Raw genomic sequence first — 26,377 nt, forward strand, 5'->3', positions numbered from 1 at the left:
GTGGGAAGCAGAGCTTCTGGGCGGCTGAAGCTGCCTGTGTCTGTGGAAGAATTCAGGAGAAATGAGGGAAATCATTCTACCTTTCACTATGCTAATTACCATAGTATTGATTTGTCTCACGTTTTTGCCGTGGCTGTTGGGCTGTTAACCACAAGGTCAGCAGTTAAGAATCATCCAGCGCTCTGCTCCACGGGAGAGAGACAAAGCTTTCTACGCCCATACAGAGCTAGTTTCGGAAACCCACCAGGCCAGTTCTACCTGTCCTAGGGGGTGACTGTGAGTGGGTATTGCCCCGACGGCCGTGGTTTTGGTTTGGGGATTTTAGGACTGCTAGGAATGATCCGGTGTGTGTTTGCAGTGCCTCAGTACGTGTGGACCAGGAACAAGACAGCGGCAGGTGTGGTGTCAACTAAATGAAAATGCACTGTCCAGTGGCTTCTGTGATCCAGGTGTCAAACCTGAGTCTCTGCAACCATGTGAGCTTCGTAAATGTGCTTCCTGGCAAGTAGGCCCATGGACTTCTGTGAGTATTTGATGATGTGGGTGCTTTTCAGAGAAGCACACAAGCTGTGACGCCGTGAGCCCCTTCTTGGTGGAGGCGCATTGGGACTGTGTCCTTGGCATGGAAGCTCTTACTTATAAAAATGTATGTTTTAAAAAAGAGTTTAATTCATGCTAGTTTGGCCGATCAATATTTCAGACTTGTTTTTTGAAATCCCTTGAGCTCACTGAAAATGCTACAGATTAAGCCTCACTTAAATAATTTTTATCCGTGTGTCTAATGGATGCTGGTCTTGCACTTGGGGCAGGCGGGGTTACAAGTTTGCCAGCCAAGGCAGCGTGCACTGTTGGGGTGGACAATGGTCAGGAGAGGTGGGAGCAGAGCCCTCACCCTCTTGCGGAGGGTATCCCGGTTGTGGAGAAGCTTCTGTCATATCCCGTCCTCGGATACTCTTCTTTCTTTATCTCTGTGAAATGTACATAGTACATTGAATGTAATCCATCACAAACGGCAAAGTTTGAACAAAATGATTCCTTGTGCCCAAATCATATAGACTCTGCCTCGAAAATATCAGTGCCTCTCAGGACATATTACGTGATAAGCTTATCAAAGCCACAGTGACAGCCACGCTAAAGCTCGGCTGTAGAGTCGATTACAACTTAGAGTGACTCCATAGAGCAGCCTACAGTTGTTTCATTGAGTTCCTCTGGCAGTAATCTTTATGAAAGCAGACTGCCTCATCTACTTCCTTCACAGTGGGAGTTGGATTTGAACTGCCAAACTTTTGTTTAGCAGCTGAGCACTTAAGAACTGTGCCACCAGGGCTCATTAGAGATACAATAGCATATTAAATTTTGTTACCTTCAGCAATTTATTAATAGCTTTGTAAGAAATGTGAATACTTATGTACATTGATAGAAGTTGCTAATGTTAAGTTGTGACCATAATGTAAGCAACTAGTAAAATGGCTCTCTGACCATGTATTGTTAATGAGATATGCGGTAGGTAAATAGATAGATGTAATTTTTTTTATAAACATGCTGTTTTCTGGTCTCTGTTCTTGCAGTGCACAGCCATGTGTGGATCCAGGTTTCAGCAGCGTGCTGTGAAGTGTGTCAGTGAGTTCGTTAGTGCAGTGCTAGATGACAGAGAGTGCAGCGGGGCACTTCGCCCCAGTGACAGACAGATAAGGAGACCTCTGTATAGATTATAAACACAAAGGAGAGTTCTAATACAGGAGAAGTAAGATGTATTTCAATTAGTCCCATATGCATTTTTCCTCTTAAACCAATTGTCTTGAAAAATTGTTGAGTGAGAGGATTTCTTGTTCTTGGTCCTACTAGGTTTTTAGCTTTACTAATGACATTTGTCATTCTTTATGTACAATTGGGACAAGACCACTAAAGTGTCAGGAATTGACAGAATATCAATTGCAATGTTTTAAGAAGCTGAGGAAACCCTGAAAGCACTCACAGGTCTATGCCAGGAAATCTGGATGACAACTCGTTGGTCAACTGACTGGAGGTGATTCAACTTGTCCCCTTTCCAAAGAAAGGTGACCCAACAGAATGCTCAAATTACAGAACAGTAGCATTGAGATCACATGCAAGTAAAATTTTACTGAAGATCATCCAACAAAGGTTGCCGCAATACATTGACAGAGCTGTCAGATGTTCAGGCAAGATTCAGAAGAGAACATGGAGGAAGAGATACCAGTGATTGTGTCAGATGGATCTTGACTAAAAATAGAGAATGCCAGAAAGACGTTTGCACGTGTTTTATTGACTATGCCAGGCCGTTTGACCGGGTGGACATAACAAACCATGGATAGCCTTAGAGGAAGGAGAATTCCAGAACACCTAACTGTCCTCAGGCAGAACCTGTACATGTATCAAGAGACGGTTTGGCAAAGAAGAACAAGGGGATTCTGCGTGACATGAAATCATGAAATGTGCGTGTCATTGTTGTATCCTCCCTCCATACTTAGTCAATCTGCATGTGGAGGAAATCATCAGAGAAGCTGGCTTATATGAAAAAGAATGTGGCATAAAGATTGGAGGGAGACATGTGAACAGCCTGTGATATGCAGAGGACACAGCCTTGTTTGCTGAAAGTAGCAGGACTTGAAGCACTTGCGATGAAGACCAAGGATTTTAGCCTTCCGTATGGATCGCGACTCAATGTACATAGGTAACATGATAAATGGAGAAAAGATTCAAGTCAGAGTTGTGTCTTGCTTGGGCCCACAATCAGTGCCGTGGAAGCAGCAGTCAGATCAAACAATGTGTTGCTTTGTTGAAAAACAGGGATGCTATTTTGAGGACTGAGGTGCACCTGACCCAAGCCATGGCATTGTCAGTTGCTTCATATGCATGTGAAAGTTGGACATTGAACAAGCAAGACCGAAGAAGAAGAATTAATGCATTTGAATTATGGGGCTGGAGAAGACTAGTGAAAGTTCCATTGACTGCCAGAAGAACAAACAAATCTGTTTGGAAGAAACACAGCCAGAATTCTACTTGGAGGCAAGCATGGGAGACTATGTCGTCCATATTTTGGATGTTGTGAGGAGGACATGCTGCTTGGTAAAGCAGAGGGCAGTTAAAAGGAGGAAGGCCCTCGCGGAGATGGAATGACATAGGGGCTGCAACAATGGGCTCAGACATCAGGACAGCTGTGGGGAGGCCCAGGACCCGGCAGTGTTTTGTTCAGGCATACGGGGTGTTGCTATGAGCCGGACCCAAGTCGGCGATGCCTACCACCAACCTCTGTGGTTCTCCACCTTCCTTGTGCCATGACCCTTTCAGACAGTTCCTCACGTGGTGGTGACCCCCCAACCAGAACATTAGTCTCATTGCTACTTCATCACTATCATTTTGCTACTGTTAGGGATTGGCGACCCTGTGAAAGGGTTGTTCGACCCCCAGAGGAGTCACGACCCACAGGTTGAGAACCGCTGCCCTAAAGTGTCTCACAGATCCTAAGGTGTTTATTCTACATGTCTCTGCTTAATGGTATTTTGGAAAATGTTTGCTCTCTTACTTTTTTGCTATCATACAGAGTGATCCAGACTTCTGGATTCAGATTCCTGTCAGCTACTTGGACTGTGCTCTGTGCATTTGAGAAGTTAAAGCCTTGAAATACTTTCGTAGGCCACGATTTTGAATGAGGCATCTGGGAGAAGTGAACTGTGAGGTTTCATCCACGTGATTGATCACTTGCTGTATCACAGTCTCCCTTTTCTTTCCAATAGGACTGTACATCGGTACCATGCCCAATTATTCCTAACCTTGGGGCCACTTCGTCACCTGCTCTTCCTGTGGGAAAGAAGATGGCACAGTGGCGATATGGTTCTTGGTCCCCGGTAAGTGAATTTTTTTAATAGATTCGGGGTTTCTTTTTTTAACTCATTTTATTGGGGCTCAAACAATTCTTATCACGATCCACACATACATCAATGTTGCAGGGTTTCTTTTATGAAATTTTTCAGAGATTAGTAGAATATTTGTAACTGATTTTCCAAATCACCGTACACCTTTATCTTCAGGTAATCTGATGGTGTGAAAAGAAGATGTGACATAAAATTAGGTCATTTAATTCCTAAATCCTGCTCTGCCTTCCAAGACCTCTGTGATTTTGGATACGAAACTTAAGTTTTCTGAGTTGCTGTAGTGTCCTTATGTGTCGGCATCCACGCAATGGCAGTGAGTTTATTTTTATGAAAAGCGACCCAATTTTAAGTTTTTAGCAACTTTTATTTAAACTACTGCACTAATGTTCTAGGGTGGTAGTAACAAAATCATACAAACTAAGTGTCTTGGAAGAACAGAAATGTGTTGTCTCATAGCTCAGGAGACTCGGAGTCCCAGTGAAGGGATTGGTCCTGTGAAGTTTTTCTGCAGGCTCTGACCTAGTAGCTTGTCCATGCCTTGCTCCTAGCTTCTGGATTCCAGGTGTTCCTTAGTGTCTCTGTCTCTATGTAGCCTTTCTTTTGTAAGGACACCCACTCAATCGGACTAGGACCCAGCTGCTTCCAGTATGATGTCACATTGACCTAACTGATACCAGGTCATGAAAATAAAGAAAGATGATTTTCATACCAAAGGAAGTAGATGCTACTGGTTATGGAGGAGCTGTAGATGATAAAGGTGGGATTGAGAGGGTAGAATAACTAAATAGAATTAATTTTTAAAAGGTTAGGGTCACATTTCCAGTTACAGTAATTAGGTCTATTGGGGGAGACAGAACTCGATTTATTAGCCATCACAATTTTCCTTTTGTTTTTCTAAGCAGGCAGCTTTGGATCGATGATATATTTTGCTTAACTTTGATGTACAAAATACATTGTAAGCCTCGCGTATTCTGTCTTTCAGTATAATTTTGAACTCTTAAGACACTCATTTTCTGTTGTTTGAAGGGCTAAGTCTTTATTGGGCTCAGACCAGGAGTCCATGGGTCTTTAGAACCTCTGTGTCCTGGTTGATCTTTGTCTCGAGTTCTTCGCCTCCTGTTTCCGCAGCCTCAGGAGCACTTTCTTTAACGTTAGCAAGTAACTAGCCGCTTCAAAACTTGCTTCTTTGGTCCTTGCCCTTTCAAATGATCAGATTTTCAAAATTTGAGTCAGATACGATGCTTGGTGATACTAATTCTCATTTACGTTTCTCAGGAAATGTGATATTTTGGAAATCTGACAAGTAGCTAGGGGATAGGAATTGAGAGAAATCTGTGTAACGCCCCTGGTGTGATGATTTTCTTTGTAAGTGCTCGGTGTCTTGTGGAAGCGGCAAGCAAGCTCGCTACATCAGCTGCCGTGATGCGCATGACAAGATAGTAACGGAATTGTATTGTGCCCATTTACCACGCCCTCCCGAAAAAGCCGACTGTTTTAACCCTTGTGGAGAGTGGCAAGCAGGTAGCTGGTCGCCTGTAAGTATTCTTATAAGAAAAGGAGATGAAAAATTTCAATATAATATAGACTTTAACTATTACTTTTATTTCTTTATAGGAATAATGATTTAATTATTGTTGGATAGATTTTAAATGAATATTTAAATGTAAATCATTCAATTTTAATGTAATTTAAATATAGTATAGTATTATAACTTCTGATGCATTATAATACATACAAGCGATGCGTGAATGCAATATACATTTAAATATGATGCTTTTTTTCATCAGTGCTCAGCAACCTGCGGCAATGGAAAAACAACTCGACATGTTTTATGTGTCAACTATCACCAGACAATTAATGAGGGTTACTGTGACCCCACAGTTCGCCCTGTTATCGAACAAGAATGTTACCTAGCTGCCTGCCCACCTGTGTACCTTCACTCTCCTGGCTCCCCCGAGCAGCCCAGCCCCCCTCCAGACAGGAGTGCTCCATTCACTCACAAACCAGAAGGTCTTCCGTCTATCAGAGGAAACCAATGGAGAATAGGACCGTGGGGATCAGTAAGCCGCTTTATTGACCTGTATTGTTTCTTCAATTTGGTTATATGATAGCCTCATAATTGATATGCATTTTATGATGTCATATCCGTAAAATATTGACTTGAGCAAAAGAGCAATAGTTTGAATCCGGACATTATTAAGCAATGCTTCATGCCGATCACAAATGCCCATCGTTCTAATTGAATTATACACTACTGGGACATTGCGACTGCAGAGTAATGTACTGAAAAGCAATCTGATTAGAGTCCCTTGTAACAAAAATAAAAGCAAACATTTAAAGAGATATGTTTGTGGGAAAAAATCAACCCTGCAAATTGCTCGTAGAATAATGTCGCAGCCGGTGTGAAATCATGACGGAACTCCAAGGGGTCCAAGTGCCATCGTCTGTGATATCAGTCTTACGACACAGAGAAGAGACAAGCAGCAAATTGAAAGTTAACAACTTAACCCCGTCTGTGTTTTCACTTTCTTCCTTTTGAAACCTGAACACTTGAATCCCTTTTCCCTCAACATGTAGGAAACGGGTGAACATTTATGTCACCAACAAATTCTGACTGAAGTTTTTGGACAGATTTCCCTGATTCCACTTGACTTGTGATTTTAGCCCGTCTTTCCCGCGGCACCGAGCCCATTATGCTGTTCCGAGCAGCTCTCTGGGCCTGTGTCGAACTGTCCCTGGGAGCTTCTGAGACGGCAATGCTTTAAAAAATAATTTTGAGCAGGTTTATTGACATAAAATTCACATATCATGCGATTCGATAGTTTAATCATATCAAGAAATGTTATACAGCCACCACCTCAATCACTTCTGGAACATTTCCTTCTGTTTTATATTCAGTGATATGAGCTCTCCAATTCCCCCCAGCTTCCCCTGCCACACCCCCACGGAACCATTAATGCAGCTATTGTCTCTATAAATTTTGTATACAGAAAAATATACAAAGGAAACAAGAAACTAACAGTCATAACAAAGTAAAACAGAAAAACCTTAATCCAAAAGAAAGCAGAAAATACTAAAAACTAGAATAAATTTAAAAGGGGTCACAAGGGAGATCAAATGATAAAATGTTAAATGTTTACCATCTGCAGCTATAGTCATCCACTTCCCAATGATCTCTGCGTGTTAGCAAGGACATTCCCTTACCTGGTCTGTGGTCAGAAGGGATTCACTGGAGGCTTAAGGCTTCATCTAAATGGATTTCCCCATTCATATTTTCACTTTTTCTTCTTTTTGTTAGAAAGAACCATTTTTCTCCCCTGGAGTGGCTGGTGGTTTCGAACTGTTGACCTTGCAGATAGCAGTCCAACATGTAACCACTATGCCACCAGGGTTTCTCGGTGATTTTAACAGGGATGTTTTTAATGTTGATGTGGATTTCCGATTGAGTCAAAGCACTGAAATCTCCCCTTTCCCCCCTCCCGAAGTATACATTCGTGGTGTCAAAACTCTGTGTTTATCTGTGCTTCATCCTTGTCAGTGCTCTGGAAGTTGTGCTGGAGGTGTTCAACTACGAGCTGTGGTCTGCCAGGATGAGAACGGACAAAATGCCAGCGACTGTCCCACAGCCTCCAAGCCCCCAGAGTCAAAGCTCTGTGGTTCAGGACCTTGTCCACAGTGGAACCATGGCAGCTGGGGAGAGGTAAGGCAGAGCTTTGCTAAACGTGTGGAGATCATGATATCTCTGCAGGGTCCAAGTTCAGCATGTCTCATTGTTGGATAATCTTGCTTCATTATGGTCTTTAGAAAGTTGGGAGTTATTTTGTTTGTTTGGTTTTAATACAGTGATGAAAATGAGATTGCTTTCATAGATGTTTTCCACCATATAAATCACTCCATTTTGATAGAAGATATCTATATGATAAGGGGATTTCAACAAAATGTGAGGAAACATTCCAGTATCTCTTAATTCCATTTTTCCACAACCTTTTTGAAGCCTCCACATATCCAATTTTCAGCAGAACTTGACATGGCAGTCAATATTTCTATAAACTAGGACCACCTTTCTAAATCAGCATGTTATTATTTAATTACTTAGAAAAAGAGATCACTAAATCCCAAGCCCCAATTTTTATCCCATTGTGGAAATATCCGTTTGCTGTTGCTTCTTTCTCATACCACACAGTTGACATCTGGTCCTCTGGACCCTCCCGCTCTTCCAGGAACCAGGGATAGAAAGATAATTTTAGAAAATAAACTTTAGAAATATACTGTCTTCCTTGTCATAACGGTTTGATAGTTCTTGTTTTTGTTTTTGCTGGACAATATTTCATTGAATGGACATACTACAGTGTGTTCATCACTTGAAAAAACCTCGCTTACTTCAACTGTGGGTGCTAGAGTGAATAAGGATGCGAATTCTTAGGAAGGTTTTTATGGCATGTACGTTTTTCAATTCCTTTTTACCATACCTAAGAGCATGATTGCTGCATTGTATAGAAAGAATGTGTTCAGCTTGTAGGAAACAAATGCACAGCAACTCATGTATAAGAGAGAGTTTTATGTAAAGGTTATGTGAGCATCAAGAAAACATCCCAAACCCAGTGCTGCCCAAGCCCACAAGTCCAACATTAACCCCTATGTCCAACACCAATCCACGAAGTCCTCCTCCATCTCACAAAATAGACGCAGTGATGCCGACTGCAGGAGGAAAGCCCAGTCAGTGAATGTGTTAGCATCTCAGCGCTGGCAGGGTCTCCACACGGCTGCTCCAGCACTCAGGGCTGCATGGGGTAGGTCCATGTGGCTTCTCTTTGGGGATGTCTTGCAGGAAGTGAGCCTTGCCAGCTGAAGCAGGGAACTGCTAAGGGAAGTGCACCCTGGTGTGTCCATCACAAAGCAAGAGACCTGAGAACTAGAAAGGCGAGGCTCACCAAGCCATTTATCTCTCCACCCTTAAATTAATCCCACATGTGTTTATTGGCCTGGTTGGCACAATACACTAACTAAATCAATAATATTTCATTAAATGGACTTACCACAGTGTGTTCATCACTTGAAAAACATCTCGGGTACTTCAAATGTGGGTACTAGAGTGAATAAGGATGCGAATTCTTAGGAAGGTTTTTATGTGGATGTACATGTTTGAATTCCTTTTTAACCCTACCAAGGTCTGCATGATCGCTGCAGTGTATAGAAAGACTGTGTTCAGCTTTGTAGGAAACGCGCCAGCTGGTTTTGAAAGTGGCTGTGCTAGTTGCATTTCCACTCGTCATGAGTGAACTTTCCAATGGCTCCACATGGTCATCAGCTGTTGGCATTCGTATCTTAGTCGTTCGTGTAGGTGTATGGTGATATCTCAGTGTTTTCGTTTGCAATGCTGAAATGATGGAGCCTGTGCATTTTTTATTATTTACCTAGGGAGGATATTACGAATTATCCAGGATTTATGGAATATAAACTTTTCTTTTGTTGAAGCAATATCATTTTCTACCTAAGCTACATAATTTTTCATTTACCATTCTTATTTTTAGTGTACGCAAACATGCGGAGGAGGAATAAAGTCAAGATTGGTAGTCTGTCAGTTTCCCAATGGCCAGATAGCAGAGGAGCAACACTGTGAAACCTTAAACAAGCCCCCTAGTGTGGCCCCATGCCATGTGCAGAAATGCCCTGATGATGCTGCATGGCGTCGGGGACCATGGAAATCGGTACGATAGTATTCGTTTTCTTTTCCCTTTGATTCACTATGTCCGTTCAACTTTGAATCCCTCTCTCAAACTTGTGAACTACATAGATTGCATCTACTCTGATTTATTTTGAAGAATGCCATTAGCTGTTTTGGCTGTGCTATTTTATTTGATAGTAAAGAAACAGAATCCATTCAGAGTCAAGTACTGTGACCTGTAGACATAAATAGTTATATACATCTATTTATTCTTCCTATGTGAATTTTAAACCATAGCACTATTCTCATGGAAATATTTTTCCATTAATTCACTGATTTTTTCCTCTACTCAGAAATGTTTTCCTATTTACATTTGTGTATGATATTAATATTGTGCATATAACAATGGCAAATTAAGGATGTGTCTTGTTGGAACCTATTAACTCTTTGTGGCTTTTTTATCCATCAGTATCTAATAACTGATCCCAAATCAAATAACCGTCTTTAAATGTTTCCTTTTATCATTGTAAAATTCATTGTTTTGTTTGGAATGTGAAAATATTGTATTAAAGAAAAGGTAGAGAAATTTACTTACATAAATTAATTGTTTACAGTTTATCACATGTCATTGAAGAGTGTGATTTTTATTGTCACTTATATGTATGCTCATTTCTTCCACTGTGTGGAGTTACTTTGTTTGGCGGCTATTTTAATTTTTGTTTTGTTATTTTTGTGGGGCCATAGACAAATGATTTATTATCTCCAGCATTCTCCAGACATCCAGGCTTTCACAAATAAGTAACACATAGATTAGTTGAAGTTTCAATTAGATCACCTTGAAAATTTTAAGGCATGAACAGCTAAGTTCTCATCTGGCAGGTGAAAAGGCAATTTAATTCTAAAATTTATTCATAAATCAATTTATAAGCAGTTCTTCATTTATAAAATAATTATAACTCTAGTTTTATTACCAACCCTTGTCGCCTCCTCCATTTGCTTTGCTTTTCCTCAAATTAAAACTTTACAGTGAAACTTAGGTTTTATATTGCAGGGTTAAGGATTCATTTGAGTAAAAGTAGATCAAGTTGAGCATCAGGCTGAAATTCATATTGTGAGTGTGCTAGTGTCATAAAGAAAGAGCATTGTAATTTCATAGAAAATCTTAATGTACAATTATTTATGGAGAGGACCCTCATATTATGGGAAACAGCAAGAAGATATGTTACTATAAGAAGCATTTACATATTGGCTCAGTAAATGTTTTCATCCACTATAAACTAATGGAGCCCTGGTGGGATAGTAGTTACGCATTGGGCTTCGATCAGCATGGTCGCACTTCAAAACCACAGGCAGCTCCATGGGAGGAAGACTGAGCTTTCTACTCCTGTAAATAGTTCCCGTCTCAGAAACCTAAGAGGGTCGCTATGAGTCAGCATTGGTTTGATGGCAGGGAGTCTGGTTCTTTTTGGTTGAACTTGACCCTACACAGCCCACTGCCCTCAAGTTGTTTCCGACTTGAGTGGCCCTGTACTGAGAGTAGGACTAGTCGTTAGGGTTTCCGACACTCACTCTTTTAGTGAGTAGACAGCAATGTCTTGCTTCTGTGGGGTGGCGGGCGTGTTAGAACTGCCATCTCTCAGTTAACAGCTCTGTACGTGGGCTGTCAGGCCAGTAGTGCTTCTTCACTCTGGGCAGAGGGCTACAGAAGTGTTTCTTACTCCTTTGGAGGTTACAGCCTAGTGTGAAGGAGTTGAAGTCCTGTAGGAATTTACCAGAAAAGACATTATTTTGGTGTTGCCTGTCATAGACTGGTAACTTACTCCCTCGTCTCCAGGCATTATATTTTCTGTCATTCCAAGTTATGGATTACTTTCTTGGAGTTTTTTCCCAATTCGAAAAATAGAATTCTAATGGCTAATTAGAGATTGAATTGTAATCACATTTGTTTCTGAGGGCAAAGGTGAGACTCATTCACGACTTGGATAATTCACAGAATGCAATGTTGACCACGTCTCCCCCTTTGTGCTAAGTACTGAAGAGCCTACGGGGAGCATTTTTGGACTGGCTCTTCTATTTCAGGCTTCAGCAAACTGTGGCCTCTCAACCAATTGCCTGTTTCCATAAATCAGATTGATTGGTGCACAGCCAGGTTTGTTTTTTGGGCTGTTGCCTTAGGCTACCTTTGAACTACAGTGCCAGTGTTGAGTAGTTGCCTTACCAAGACCGTCAAGCCTAAAGTATTGACTCTCTGGCTCCTTACAGAAAAACAAAAACAAAAACATGGTGCTTGATAAACATTGTAACACTTTAAAAATTTAACATAAAATATGCTTAATATTTTAGACTATTAAGATGACAACTACTTCCGTTTGGATCTGTTTTTTAAATCTTGTAGAAACAAATGACCAAGAAACCACAGATTATAAAATAGTAAGACCGAAATACAGAATTCCTCATTGCATACCACATGTCTGTTCCAAAGGGCTTCAAAGAAGACTTTAGTCTTCACACTAAAGGAAGATCTGTGATTAGTTTTTAATAAAGTACAGGTGTAATTTTTTATCAGAATTTTTTCAAACTTATTTATTTACTTTTTACCTGTGCAAAACACTATATCCCACTAGGATATATAGATTTATTATATGAAGAATGTTTATTCCTTAAGTTACCCTTTTATATTAAAAGGCTTTAAGGGATCTGAAGTTTTGTTATTAAAACCAGATACAACATTTTACCTCTTCCAGTGTTGCTGCCTGTTAGCCAAACTTCAGAATACCTCTTATGAACATATCAGGTTACTGCTATTTCGTGGATAGCCTTAATGTCAACAGATCCTGTCACTAAGTTAGAAAGCTGAAAACATGTATGTATACATATATATGAATTACATGGAATCTCAAAAAAACATGTTTTCATTTTAAAGAAAAATTAAAATATGAAGTGCTAAATATTTCTAAATATTAGGAGAAAAGTTGTAAGCATGCATTTACATTTCTCAGCATTACAGAAAAGTTTTTCATGTAATAACTCATAAGCATGATTAAACACAGGAATAAATAACTTTTAACCTATGTCTGTTAATTTAATGACTATATATGTGTGCTTAGTCAATGTGAAGTAATTGTATTTTAACTCCTGCTTATTTGATGTGTTGTGGTTTTGTGCTTGGCATAATTCATATGCAAGCTTTATTGTTAATCCTTGGATCAGTTTTTCAAAATGTTTGTTTTTAAGTCACTGAGCAGACATGTATTGTAATCAGTGCCTCTGTTCTTAAATAACAATTTGTTACTTTCTCTTATTAAACATTTGATTTTTGAGTAGTGTATGCTTTCATATTTTTACTTAGAATAAATATAAACTACTTCAATCTTCCAGATTATATTTTCTGTAAGAAAGAAACGAACATTGATATTTAAAGTGTAAGATTGATTGCTCAGCTGTCAATTCTTAAATACTTGAAAACTTTACGTTCTCCTTTCATATATCATAAATATAAATAAAAGTATAATCTAAATAAAATTATCAAATTATAAATAGATATGCTTGTGATCAAAGTAGTTCTTTAAAAGGTAAGTGAAATTTTTATTTTCCTATTTCTAAAATATATATTTAAGGAGATTATATTTAACATAAAAACACTTTTGACCCAGAATTCTTTATTTTATATTACTATTCTGTATATAATTCCCCACCAAATCTCACTTAAGAAATGATTCATTCTCTTGGGATTTTTTAATTTTTTTGTAGAATAAATCACATTTGGTAAACCATTATAATCCAATGTTATGGATGTAATGAAGATTTAACTAGATGAAAGAGACTCTAATATACGTATTTTTTTCTTTTCTTTAAAGATAGCTTTTTTGACAAAAAAAGAAAGTTTAAAAAAATGAAAGTACTGCATAGACCTTCTTTGGCTATATATTTCTCCGTTTTCTTTAGAAATAAAAAGCTTATCGCATGGTGCAGAAAAGTTCATAGTACAGGAAGTCTCTAATGTGCCAGGATGGAATTCATGAACAGAAGTGCTGTCTCTGAAGCATAGCTCATTGGCTGAAGTTTGCGGCTAACAGCTCTGTGTCAGCAGCGAGCACAGGAGGGTCTGGGTAGAGTGCTTGGAGTGGCCCCACTGTAGCTCCTACTGGAGGTGAAGTTCACTCCCAAGATCAGCAGCAGCCAAGGGAACAAGGTGCTTGTGGGAAACTGCTGCAAGGTGCTGTTGATTCCATATTTGACTATAAAAGCTGGAGTGCCCCATCAACCGTTTACTTAGGTATTTAATTAATTTTGATTTAAAAAAAATCTCATGTGTGCACATATATGAATAGGCCAGAAATCTATTTTCTTCTAAGTTTATCATAGACACATTTAGATGTTAATGAGTATGTGGCTATGGTGATTGTTACCATATCCTGCTAAAGGGTCTTCACTGATCACCCTGCCCCACCCCCATGAGCATCTGTGTCAGATACTTGGCCATTCGCTGCAGGCACACTACGCACCATCTCTGGGTACAAGAAGTTTGAGTTAAGTGACTAGTGTACTGCATAAAAAGATGATCCCAATGCTGGGCTTAATCTTCTCGTTGCAGTAATAATTGTGTGTTTCATAATCTTAAATATCCATCTATTTGGGGACTTAATTGGCTAAAAAAGGCAAATGTTCATAATGAGGATAGGACATGACAAGAAAATGGTTCTGCCAGAAGATTCTTCTGGAACGGCTAAGCTAGTTGGATACATTACCTCGTAACCTGGAAAGAGATGATGATGTCCCAGGTTCCCATGTGGGAGAACAGTTGAGTGTGTGCATGATCACAGCTTCCTCCTCTCTGCAATTGTGTTTCTCATGGCTCATGAGGAGGGAGAATGAGAACCGGTGTTTAGTTTGCCCTGAAAATAATCTTGAAGATAAAAAGGTGCCTTGTGACACAATGGTGTACATATTGGGCTGTTAACCACAAGGTCAGCAGTTCAAAACCTCCAGCCATTTTGTGGGAGAAAGATGAGGTTTTTAACTCTCATAAAGAGTTACAACCTTGGAAACCCACGTGGCAGTTCTACCCAGCCTACAGGAGCACTATGAGTTGGAGATGATTCAATGGCAGTGAGCCCTTTTTTGTTCGTTTGCAGGCTTGAGAGATATCTATCTATCTATCTATCTATCTATCTATCTGTCTGTCTGTCTGTCTGTCTGTCTGTCTGTCTGTCTGTCTGTCTGTCTGTCTATCTATCTATCTATCTATCTTAGTGTGTGTGTGTTTGATGATTTAAAAAATCATTTTTATTGGGGGCTCTTACAGCTCTTATAACATTCCATACATCAATTTTGTTAAGCATATTTGTACATATGTTGTCATCGGCATTTCCAAAATTTTTTTACTTGAGCTCTTGGTATAAGCTCCTCTTTTTTCCCCCTCCCTTCCCCACCCTCTCACCCTCGTGAATCCTTGAACAATTATATATTGTTATTCCATATCTTACACCGTCCCTTGTCTCCCTTCACCCACATTTCTGTTATTTGTCCCTTTCGGAGGGGGGTGTTATATCTCCAACCTTGTGAGGGGTCCCCCTTTCTCTCCCTTCCCGCTACCCAACCACCCCCCTTACCCTCATGCTATCGCTACTCCCACTGCTGTTCCTAAGGGGTTTATCTCCCCTGAATTTCATGTGTCGAGAGCTCTTATCTGTCCCAATGTGGTTTTATATGTAGTGATCACTAATTGAAGCAGAGTTTCTGTGTGTTTGTGCATGCTGATGCTGTTGAATGAAGTCAGAATGCAGAGTTTAAAATCATCGACTATCCCAACCTGAAATAGTGCTGTCATATTTTTATTTACACATTAAAGAAACATATCTGTTTTTATGAAAATTTCCTTATAGTCCCAGGCATATTTCTTGAGAATGTATAAGAATCTCTGCAAATTGATTTCATGGTTTTAGAAGAATTTATTTGCATGGTTTCACAGTGTTTGTGGTCTTCAAAAAGTGTGTGGAAAAAGGAATGAAAAAGAATTAAAGTTCTATTTATCAACATAAATTCTATCATGTACACGACACTTCTGTAAGCAACAGTGTCAGCCATTGGTCCATCCCTGAGGGACTGAGAGAAGGCCTGGTAGTAGAATGGTTATGCTTTGGCTACTAAACCAAAAGGTCAGCAGTTTAAGACCACCCTTGGCAGAAAGACTGGCCTTTGGACTCTCATAAACAGTTTGGGAAATTGACAGAGGAAGGTCTACCCCTGTCATAAGGTTGCTATGAGTCAGTATTGACTGATGGGTGTTTTTTTTTTTTTTTGCTTTGGTTTTTGGTTAAGGAATTGTACCTGCATTTTAATGCAGTTTTTTTTTAAACATTAACTGTTCTGTTTAATGAGCTTTTAATATGAGGGAACAGAAGCTGGAAGGGGCCAAATGAGGACTGTCAAGTGGAAGCATAAGGATTTCCCATCAAAACGTTCACGGCATTGCCCGTGTTCGATGAGAGCCGTGACAAGAGCATTGTTGTGGGGACCAGGGCTGAGTGCTGAAGCTTTCCCAGGCGTTGTTCTGCTAAAACTTTGGCTAGCTTTCTCAAGACCCTGGCACAAAAAGCAAATGACCCTCCAGAAAGTCAATGCGTAAAATGCCTTGAGCATTCCATAATTACTGTCGCCGTGACTTTGGCTCTTCCAGTCCACTTTGGCTTTGGCTGAATCTCTTCAACCTATTGTTAGCTATTGCTTTGATGGTGCTGTATCATAAGGATTATCCTAGTGCAGTCATGCGTCATCTCCTGTCAACCTTTTGAAGAGTTGCTTCAGCATTTAGAGCCTACTGTTTAAAATTTCCATGGAAAGCTCTGTTCTTGTCTGCAGTTGATCTGGGCACAACCGTTTGGGTATCACTTGAGCAGAGATTGTGCTTGACTTTAGTTTTTCCATCAGAATTTTGTAAGCAGCACCAGTTGAGACATACATATTATCAGCTCTTAGTTCGGCTGTGCTCTTGACTCCTTCTCAATTAGGACATGAACAAGATTCATTGGTTCTTTGAAAATTTTCTGGTTGATCTACCAGACTTCACCTTCCATATTATGTTATCCTTCCTCAAATGAGTCATTCACCTATAAATCACTACTTTGTTTGGGGACAATGCCCTATAAACTTTCAATGAATCATCAACAATCTCACTGTTCGATGTCTGTTTTTGGCTCCATTTGGTCAGAATTCATAAATCTGGGGTCTTTACAAACTGGTGTCTCTTATTCTTAGTGCCTCAAGCTAGATCCTGTTCAAACTTGTTAACAACAAATTAGTATGTATTTGTCTTGGTGTAAAAGTTGAAATCCATGCAGAATTTTGCGTAATATGGATTTTCCCATGAACTCTTTGAACACTCCTGGTAGAATGAACATAGGAATTAATATTAGTGCCTTTAGATATTCCAAACTTTGTTAGAGATTTTAGGTGTCAACTTTAAATAGTGTTTAAGAAAGTCATATTTAGGTTTCTACCTAGGAAGCCACAACAAGAAAGTCAAGCATGAATATTTTTAAGTATTTATCTCATTTAAAATTTTATAGAACGTTGATTTCTGATTTTTTAAAGTATATATCTTTTTTGCAAAAAGAGCATTTATCCTTATAAAACTACGATTATATATTTATATAGCAGACATACAAGCTGATAAATAAATACATGTGATTTCTAAGTGATATGAATATAGATATAAAAATATAATGATTAATTCATATTAACTATTATTTTTATTTTGTCGGTGGTGGCACCTCTACCCTCACTGAACTGTTTTATTCCTCTCACAAATAAAGTAATCAATATGTTTCATTGGTCTTGAAAAACTTATTTCAACATTATACTATACCAATTTAAAAATATGTTTCCAGATGTAGTTTATTTCAATATACATAGGTCCAAACAGCAACATGTATCGTTGGATGCACCTGGTATATAGTAGTAATCAATTATAAATTCAATACATCAGTTACTTAAAAAAATTATTGAAACATTTCTCCCAACCTAATGTGAGGTCATTTATTTCATAGAAACTACTGGAAGGGGCTATACTTTGTATTTTAACAAGTATATTAAAGAAGGAAGCTTTAGATCATTTTAAATATGCTTAAACAATTTCATTTCAATATTTAAAAACATATCCTTTAAGAGATTTTTTTATAGTTGATACATTATTTCTGGCAACAAAATCACACAACACTAGTAATACACATTTCCAAATGTTTTCTCTTTAATAGGGAAATTTCTTGAAACAGCTATTTCAATATTAAATATCTCCTTCAGCTCAAAGTGTTTCTCTTCCTTCTGTTAATATCTGTCAGGTAACACACTTTTATCAGTATCAGAAAAATACAGCAACTGTGAAATTAGAACATTATTGGAATAGAAAAATTAGTACAGGCATACCTATGAGATATACATTAATTTAATTCCACCACAGTAAAAGGACGATCCCAATAAAGTAGATCACACATATTTTTGTTATTCCTGTGCATGACAAAACTAAGTTTACACTGTAGTAAATGTGGAATTTCATTTTGAAGAACTTGACATCCTTAAAGGTCGCCACCAGCAGTGAGCACGTGATGGAAAATGGAGCTGATAAGACACACTAGATCGGACATTGCCATAGGCTTTCCTTCTGTAAAAAGCACAGTTGTCTGTGAAGTTCAATAAAGCAAAGCACAGTAAAACAAGGTCAATGTGTAATTTTATAGGAACCTGACAGCTCGTTTGAAAGTTTAAAGATAACTAGCAAACTTGTATGCTTAAAACGAAAACAAAACCACCACTGCCATACTAGCTATATTGATACACATATATGTACATATATGCATACATATGTTTGCACATGTATATACACGTGTATCTGTATGCATACCCATGGGAACATCAAGAGTTCATCAGAAAATCCCATTACCTTCTAATTTCATTTTCCATTAACCTATTGAAGCCCTCATATGCATACACACACATATATATGTACAGATATAATATAATGTAATATATTTTTCTGGGTGGACATAAGTGCCCTGCAGTGGATACTCTGAGATAAAACAACAGAGTTATGATCCACTCTATGTCAAGATAAATAATTAGACCATAGACTATATGTGATTACCATAGTTCCATATAGAAAAGTAGACTTTCTTATTGTTTTAGATATTTTAAGAATAGGTGTTCTAAAAGTTATCTTGGTATATTGAATAATCTTGCCACATCTCTGAGATGTAATTTTGAAAGACTGCTTAGGTTAGATGTGGGAATGTGGCTTGAAAGCTCAGTAGCTTTCTAAAGCCTTTCAAATTATGTACAGAATTATGATTTGAATTATGTTTATTTTAGTATCCACCACACTTTGCTGATTGTATTCCTCCATTTCTGATGTTATACTTCAACTTACATGCTAATTAGTTTCTCAATCTTATAGAGTATATCTAAGAAGGTACTTTATTTTTTATCATGTTATAATGTGAACTTTGATATACTAAAACACTTTTCCATTGTGTGGTTAAAATGGTGATATAAACTTAAAATATAGATCTAGTGTTGAGTATAAATTTAGAAAAGATGCCCTATAGATTGTCACCTTTAACTCTATGACGGACTGATTGTAAAAGGGAAGTTAGTATTTCGTTTTAAGGTAGGAAGCCAAAACTAGCAGAAGTTCTACCAATGGATGCGATATTGAACCCATTAGTGAGTAGGCACTCAGTTTTAAGTTTCTTAATTCATGTTGATGAGCTGTTTATTTATTGTTGATGAATTATCCAGAAGTCATGAAAAACTTCTACCACTTCGACCACTTTCTAATTTTTTGGAAGTCTGGTTCTAAGCTCAGTTCCCCACAAAGCTGTCAGTTTTGTTCCGCTGTGGTGGCTTGTCATGTTGCTATATCCTTCGTGCTATGGCACTGGGGTTTCAAATGCCCATGTCAACATTTTTTCGGGGTGGGCATAATCAATACATTATTTTATTTAATAATCCCTAAACATGATCTTGTTCATTACTGATCCCATTTTACTGACGAAGGAACTGAGACCCAGGTAGAATATGAATTGTTTAAAGTTATAGGAATATTAAGTAACTGATATGAGATAAAAATCCTGGTCCTTACAAAACCACACAAGCCCGCATCTGTTGAGTTGATTCTGATTCATAGGGACCTTCTAGGAGAGAGTAGAGCTCCCGCTTTGAGTTTCCAAGACTTGAAATGTTTTGTCTTTTAATTTACTCATTTGAATGGTTTTAGCAAAACTTTCAGACTGAAAACAGACTAGGGAAAAGGAAGAGCTGGCCTAGTGATAAATCAGCCATTGAAAACTTCATAAATAGCGGGGTAACATGATCTGATGTAGGGTAGGAAGATATGTCCCTCAGATTGAACAGTTTCAAAATGCATGACTGAAGGCCTTCTGAGTGTCAGTGGCCTGTTACCTGATGTAGCGCACGAAGACAGTCCCTCACGTTGAACGGTCTCAAACTGTGACCGTGCAAGACCTGCCTGCCCGAAGTTGCCACGCAGACTTCAATGAGCTGCATGAAGCACAGCTTGGAGACTTCCGTTTTCTCATGGAGCACAACTCAGAGTGAGGGAAGGAAAAAGAAAAGCCAGCTTCACACATTCTTGAATAATCCAAACCTGGACTGCTCAGAATATAAATACGGGAAAGTGGGAATTGATCCCATATCCTAGGCATTGGTGAGCTGAGACAGGCTGCAAAAGGTCCTTTTTAATAGGTCAATATGAGAAGGAAATCGAACCAAGACCACTGACCCAGGGGCCCAGTCTGTGTTCAAACCCTTGCCCACTCACGGATGAAGATGGGGCGGATTGAGAGGTCACCCCCATCCCCTCCGACAGCACCCGCAGGAAGGGGGTCGCCATGGTTGCCTGCTGTGAACAGGACTCCTCAGCTTTTTTTCCTGTCAATAATTGCCCTTGAGTAAAAAAAGAAAGAAAAAGTCAAGCATTGTAATGGAATGTGCAAAGACTTGGAAGAGGAAACCAGGCAGAAGAACATGTTCAGCATATCTCATGCTAAAGGAGTTGAAGAAAAGTTCCAAGCCTCAAGTTGCAACATTGACGGGCAACGCCAAAACGGTGCAGGAGACTTTGAGAGACGATGGAAGAAATACACAGAGTCACTGCACTAGGAAGGAGTAGTTGGTGTTTAATCATTTCAAGAGGAAGTCTATTATCAAGAGCAGAGGGCATGAAGGAAGAAATTCAATTAGCACTGAAGAATCAGTGAAAAACAAGGCTTCAGGAATAAATGGAATACCAATTGAGATGGTTTTTAAAAACTAGTGAGTGGAAGTACTCACTAGTCTATGCCAAGAAATTTGGAAGGTAGCTACCTGATCAACTAACTGGAAATATGCACTTGACACAATGGATGGGTGGATGGATGGATAGTGATTAGAATTATACGAGCCCCCCAATAAAATGATTAAAAAAAGAATTTCACCTGTGTTTTTCATAACAAACAATATTTCAAAGAATGTGAATTCCATAATGCTCATGTAGAATGTGTACATAGACTAAGAAGCAGCTCTTAGAACAATATTTCTGGATGGAAAACTCAGAAAGGTGTGCATTTGGGTTATATTCTTTTACCTTATGTATTCATCCTGTATACTGAATAAATAACCCAAGAAGCTGGACTACTAACTGTCAGGGGAAGCCAGCACCTAATACATCATTAGGGGTTCGGTAGGCACAATTGTACAGCGATAATAAGTAAAGATCATAGTAAAGTTATAGAGAGCATGAGAGAAAGAAGAGAAGTATTGAAATAAATGGAGTCAGACACAATTCATGGTAGCATGTCACCTCTGCCCCGCTAGATGGTCCACGTGGAGAGAGAGAGAGAGAGAGAGAGAGAGAGAGAGAGAGAGAGATTTAATGCTAGACCAGGCCTTTTATATTCTCTGGGGACGTGCAGGCCCCCTAATTATAAGTGAGGACATACGTCACTGGAAGGGGCTGTCCTATGGGTAATATAGTAAATGAGGGGGGGGGTGGGCTAGGGATATCCACCCAATAGGAAGGGGAGGGATTGGGATTATACATGTGACAAGATGGGCAGATCCTAGGTTTAGGATGGTGGCTTAACTTTGACCTATTCCCTAGATCGCCATAGGAACCATTATCAGTAGGGTGCAAACCCCACCTACAGGAACCAAATAGATGACTGCAGGTGTCCATTGTCTTTAACAGCAGGGAGTGGGGCCTGCCATATAGTCTGGCGACTGATCGCCCTCTGGGAGGATGTCTGTGAGCATCTGGCCTCCCCCCACAATTAACTACCTGTAATATGTCGCTGACACATCCTTACTGATTGAAAGTGAAGCGGACTTGAAGCACTTACTGATGTCAGTTCAGTCTTCAGTAAGGATTATAACCCAATTTAACGAAAACAAAGTTCATCACAACTTGTCTAGTAAGCAACATTCATGACCACAGAGAAGAGATTGAAATTATCAAGGAGTTCATTTTATCTGGATCCACAATCAACGTTCATGGAAGTAGCAGTCAAGAAATCAAACAACATATTACATTGGGTAAATTGTCACAAGACCTCTTTAAAATGCTTAAGAGCAAAGATATCACTTTGAAGCCTACGGCGAACCTGACCCAAACTGTCATCTTTTCAATGGCCTCCTATGCCTGTGAAAGCTGAGCAGTACATAAGGAATACAGGAGAATGAAGCAATGGAATCATGCTGTTGGCCAAGATCATTGAGATGATCATGGACTGGCAGAAACACACACAAATCTGTCTTGAAGGAAATGCAACCCAATGCTCTTGGAAGTGAAGATGGTCCGACTTGGTCTCTTATCCTTTGGACAAGTTATCAGGAGGAGAGATCAGTCCTTGGAAAAGAATATCATTCTTGGAAAAGCAAGGGATCAGCAACGAAGAGGGAGATCCTCATCAGGATGGACTGAAATGGTGGCTGCACCAATGGGCTGAAATATGGCCACAAAAAGTGAGGGCGGTGGAGGACTGGTCAGTGTTTTGTTCTGTGGTACATAGGGTCATTATGACCTGTATTGATAGGCCTAAAACCAGCCAGTTCAGCTCATGTGACCTTTTTAATGGCAGAAGAAAAATGTGTCTAGCTAAAAGCATGATCTTTCAATTTAATTAATTGAATGAATGCTTAAAATCTTTGTATTCCATTTCATGCATAAAACAGTACACTTAAATAATAACTAATACATATTCTAATAACTACTAGATGTTTTCACAAATAAATATTTGCGAGGACCAAATGAAGCATTAAAAAATTTTGGTATACTGCTTTAGTAGACCACATAAAAAAGAGCTGCTGTGGTGTTTATGTGTATGTTACCAGTTGTAACATTGGCCTGCTTCAATCTCTTTGGGAAGATGCTATTTTGTAATTGTGATCCAGGGAATGATGGAGGCTTTGAAAGTGGTAATGGAGTAACTATGATTACTAATCTGCCCCAAATCTCATCCTATCTGTACATCTGCTCATAGATCAATCCGTTCTATAGTGTTGAAGTCCATATGCATCAGGAACCTAGCTAAATAGTGGAAAACATAGAGGCTAAGAATGGCATACTGTCCTCAAAAAAAGGGGGGGGGGAAATCACGGTCCAGGGCAAATTAAGCATGCAATTGACTGAAACACCCTGCAGAAACAGGTAAATGTTATGAAAAATGACCAAAAATGGGCACTCGGAGAAGTGGGTGAGGATGAGGGAAGGAGAAAGCATTGGCTTCATAAGTAAGGTGCCATGACTAGATAGGATTTGAGAGAAAATGGAGCTATCAGGTAGTAGATCATTCTAAAAAATCACAAAGATCAGAAAAAGCAGTTCAATTTAATTAATATAGATGATTGGTCAGAGTGCAAAAAGTAGGATAGTAAAGCTTCTGAAAGCCAGAGATGGTCAGTACAGAGAAACGAAAATAGTTTCACATTAATGAGTGATAGAACAGTGAGGAGACTTTCAAACGTGAGAAAACTCGAAACTAGGCAAAATAAGGCAGCTCCATTGAGTTTCGGTTCTCACGGGCTTCACCGAAGAAATTGAGGCAGTATCAAGGAGCGTTTTTTAAAATCAGCTATATTTTAAATTGGTAGGTATATAAAACAACTATCTTTCTTTATAGTAGCATTAGAGCTGTGTTTCAGGAAAATGAATAGATAGTTATCATAAAGTATTAAGAAAATTGATGCTGTGAAGGATTGTAGATGGAAAGTCCAATAAGATGGTCTCTTAAAAGTTTGGGGTGGGGGCATTTAAGGACCATTCAGTTATCCATCAGCGATTACCCACAACATTCAAATGCTTACCGGTGGAGGAGACAGTGATTAGGGAAATTATCCTTGGTCAAAAAGTGGAATGGCATCTGTAGATGGTAAGAAAACCTACCCAGAATTTCAATGTGCAGAGAATAGATTGAAAGACGAAAAAACACATAATTCTGAGATTAGTGAAGCTTGGGCTAGAAGAGCGAAAAGTTTTAGGCAAAAAGTCAAGAAGCCAGTGTGAGAACACTAGGATTATAAATGGCCTTGTCTGGGATTCCTTTGAGGATGCATAATGACTTTGTATTAAATTGTCTCACAGAGTGAAATATAATTTTGACTTTACCAAGAGAGATATAAACCTAAATTTACTGAAAGAATTTAAGGAGCGATCATTATTCTTAGCCCTGCTGAGATATTAAGTATTAAAATCTCTCCAAAATCTTGAAGAGTAAGAGCTGTTGGCTTACAAAGACTTGCTCCTAAAATGAATGCCCTTCAGTGAGTTACTTATCTTTAAGATTTCACTTAGCTACATTAGAAGAGTTTGTGCTTTTGTAGAATTAAATTGAATGGTTAGAAGTGACTGGCATAAGGCCTAGTACGTAAGATCTGAATGTATTTTGCTTGTCATTATTGTTCAAGTTGTCCCCAAAAGACATCTGTGAGAAAGTGAAGAATGTTGATAATCGTCCAGTGGGAAACAACCCAAATAGTTGCCCACTATTGTTGGTGCTAGTTGCCATGGAGTCAGTGTTGACTCTCAGAGACCCTGTGCTACAGACTAGAACAGCTTCGAGAATTTCCAGGCAGTGACCTCTTGGAGGCAGGTTGCCATGTTTCTCTTTGCTGGCCCTCTGTGATGAGCTAGACCTGCCCAACTTGTAACCAGTACCTTTCCTCAAGTAACCAAGCCTTTCCTCAAGGATCTGAACATTGAAATGCAGTAGGAAAAAAGTTAACCACACATTAAGCAATCTGAAAACGGAACTTGGTGACCCAGTCTAGTATGGGAGAAATTAATTTAGACTGGAATTAAGATTTTTTGAAAAACTAAATTTTAATAGAAAGACAACCATTATTCAGAAATATTTCAAATCATAAAAGTACAGTCCAGGGAATTTTCCAAAGTGATCATACTTGTGTGGTGAGCAATTATACCAAAGGTTCCCAAATTTGCTTGGCTTACCATCCCCTTTTCAGGAAAAAAAATTATTCAATGAAAAGTTATTGTACTGCCACTGGTGAGAATGGCGATACCGGGAGGGTAGAATAGAGAGAGGGAACCGATTATAAGGATCTACATATAACCTCCTCCCTGGGGAATGGACAGCAGAAAGGTGGGTGAAGGGAGACGTCGGACAGTGTAAGATATGACATAATAATAATATATAAATTATCACGGGTTCACGAGGGAGCGGGGAGCAGGGAGGGAGGGGAAAAATGAGTTGATGCCAGGGGCTAATGTGGAGAGCAAATGTTTTGAGAATGATGAGGGTAATGAATGTACAAATGTGCTTTATACAATGGATGGATGTACGGATTGTGATAAGAGTTGTATGAGCCCCCAATAAAATGATTTAAAAAATGATTGTACTGTAGCACATCATCCAGGATAAAACACAAGCATATGCTTTTGCAATGGCCCCTTCCCCTGGATCATTCCAGGGCCACGTCCAGGGGGAGATATTACCCACTTTGGGAAACCCTCCTCTAGACTGTGACCATCATTGCCTCGCAAATCCCTCGTATGCCTTTCTTATATCCATCTTATCTATGCTAACTTCTCTCTATGTTAACTTCAAATATAATAGATCAGGGAGGGAGGGGAGGAAAAAAAGGAAAATGAGCTGATTCGAGGAACCCAAGTGGAAGGCAAATTTTGAGAATGACGAGGGCAACGAATGTATAAGGGTGCTTTACTCAATTGATGTATGTATGGATTGTGATAAGATTAGTATGAGCCCCAATAAAATGATTTATTAAAAAATATAATAGATCAGTTTGCATGCTTTTGAACTTTAGATCAATGTAATGTACTTAATGTTTGGGGAGTCATAGTATTGTTTGCGAGATTCAGTTATATTGTGTGTAATTACGGTTCCTTTTTGCAATCCAGAATCCATTTTATAAACACACCAGCATGCATTCATACTGCTGCAAATTGCTTAGCATTCACCTATTCCAAGCCATGCAGAAGGGCTATGAAAGACAAGCATGACGATCTGCTTGCCAGAGGTCACAGCCTTGGAGCCTCTGAGCACTCCTACTCTGGGGTCTCCATGAGTCAAAATATGCTCGCTGGCAACTAACATCAACATTAGTTGACAAGTATTTGGGTTCTTACCAGTTTGAGAGTTATAAGCATTATGCACTTTTCCAGATGGCTTTGGGTGAACATTTGTATAAAAGTTATAATAGATCACTGTGATCATTTCCCCCATTCTCCCCTCCCGTCATGGAATTGCTGCTTCCATTATTGTTCCATTAATAGGTCCTGGATTCCGTG

General features: G+C 39.1%; 1 protein-coding gene across 1 annotated transcript in view; it reads left to right on the forward strand.

The window, feature by feature from the left end:
• Positions 1–26,377, forward strand: part of ADAMTS20 (ADAM metallopeptidase with thrombospondin type 1 motif 20) — a 176,996-nt gene that overhangs the window by 87,539 nt on the left and 63,080 nt on the right. The window contains exons 22-27 of the mRNA XM_075551858.1: positions 359–523; positions 3,756–3,866; positions 5,264–5,428; positions 5,681–5,953; positions 7,432–7,593; positions 9,425–9,601. Of these exons, the coding sequence (XP_075407973.1) occupies positions 359–523; positions 3,756–3,866; positions 5,264–5,428; positions 5,681–5,953; positions 7,432–7,593; positions 9,425–9,601 (1,053 nt within the window). The remainder of the gene's footprint in view (positions 1–358; positions 524–3,755; positions 3,867–5,263; positions 5,429–5,680; positions 5,954–7,431; positions 7,594–9,424; positions 9,602–26,377) is intronic.

Source organism: Tenrec ecaudatus, chromosome 6, assembly GCF_050624435.1.
Source record: "Tenrec ecaudatus isolate mTenEca1 chromosome 6, mTenEca1.hap1, whole genome shotgun sequence".
Classification (NCBI taxonomy): domain Eukaryota; kingdom Metazoa; phylum Chordata; class Mammalia; order Afrosoricida; family Tenrecidae; genus Tenrec; species Tenrec ecaudatus.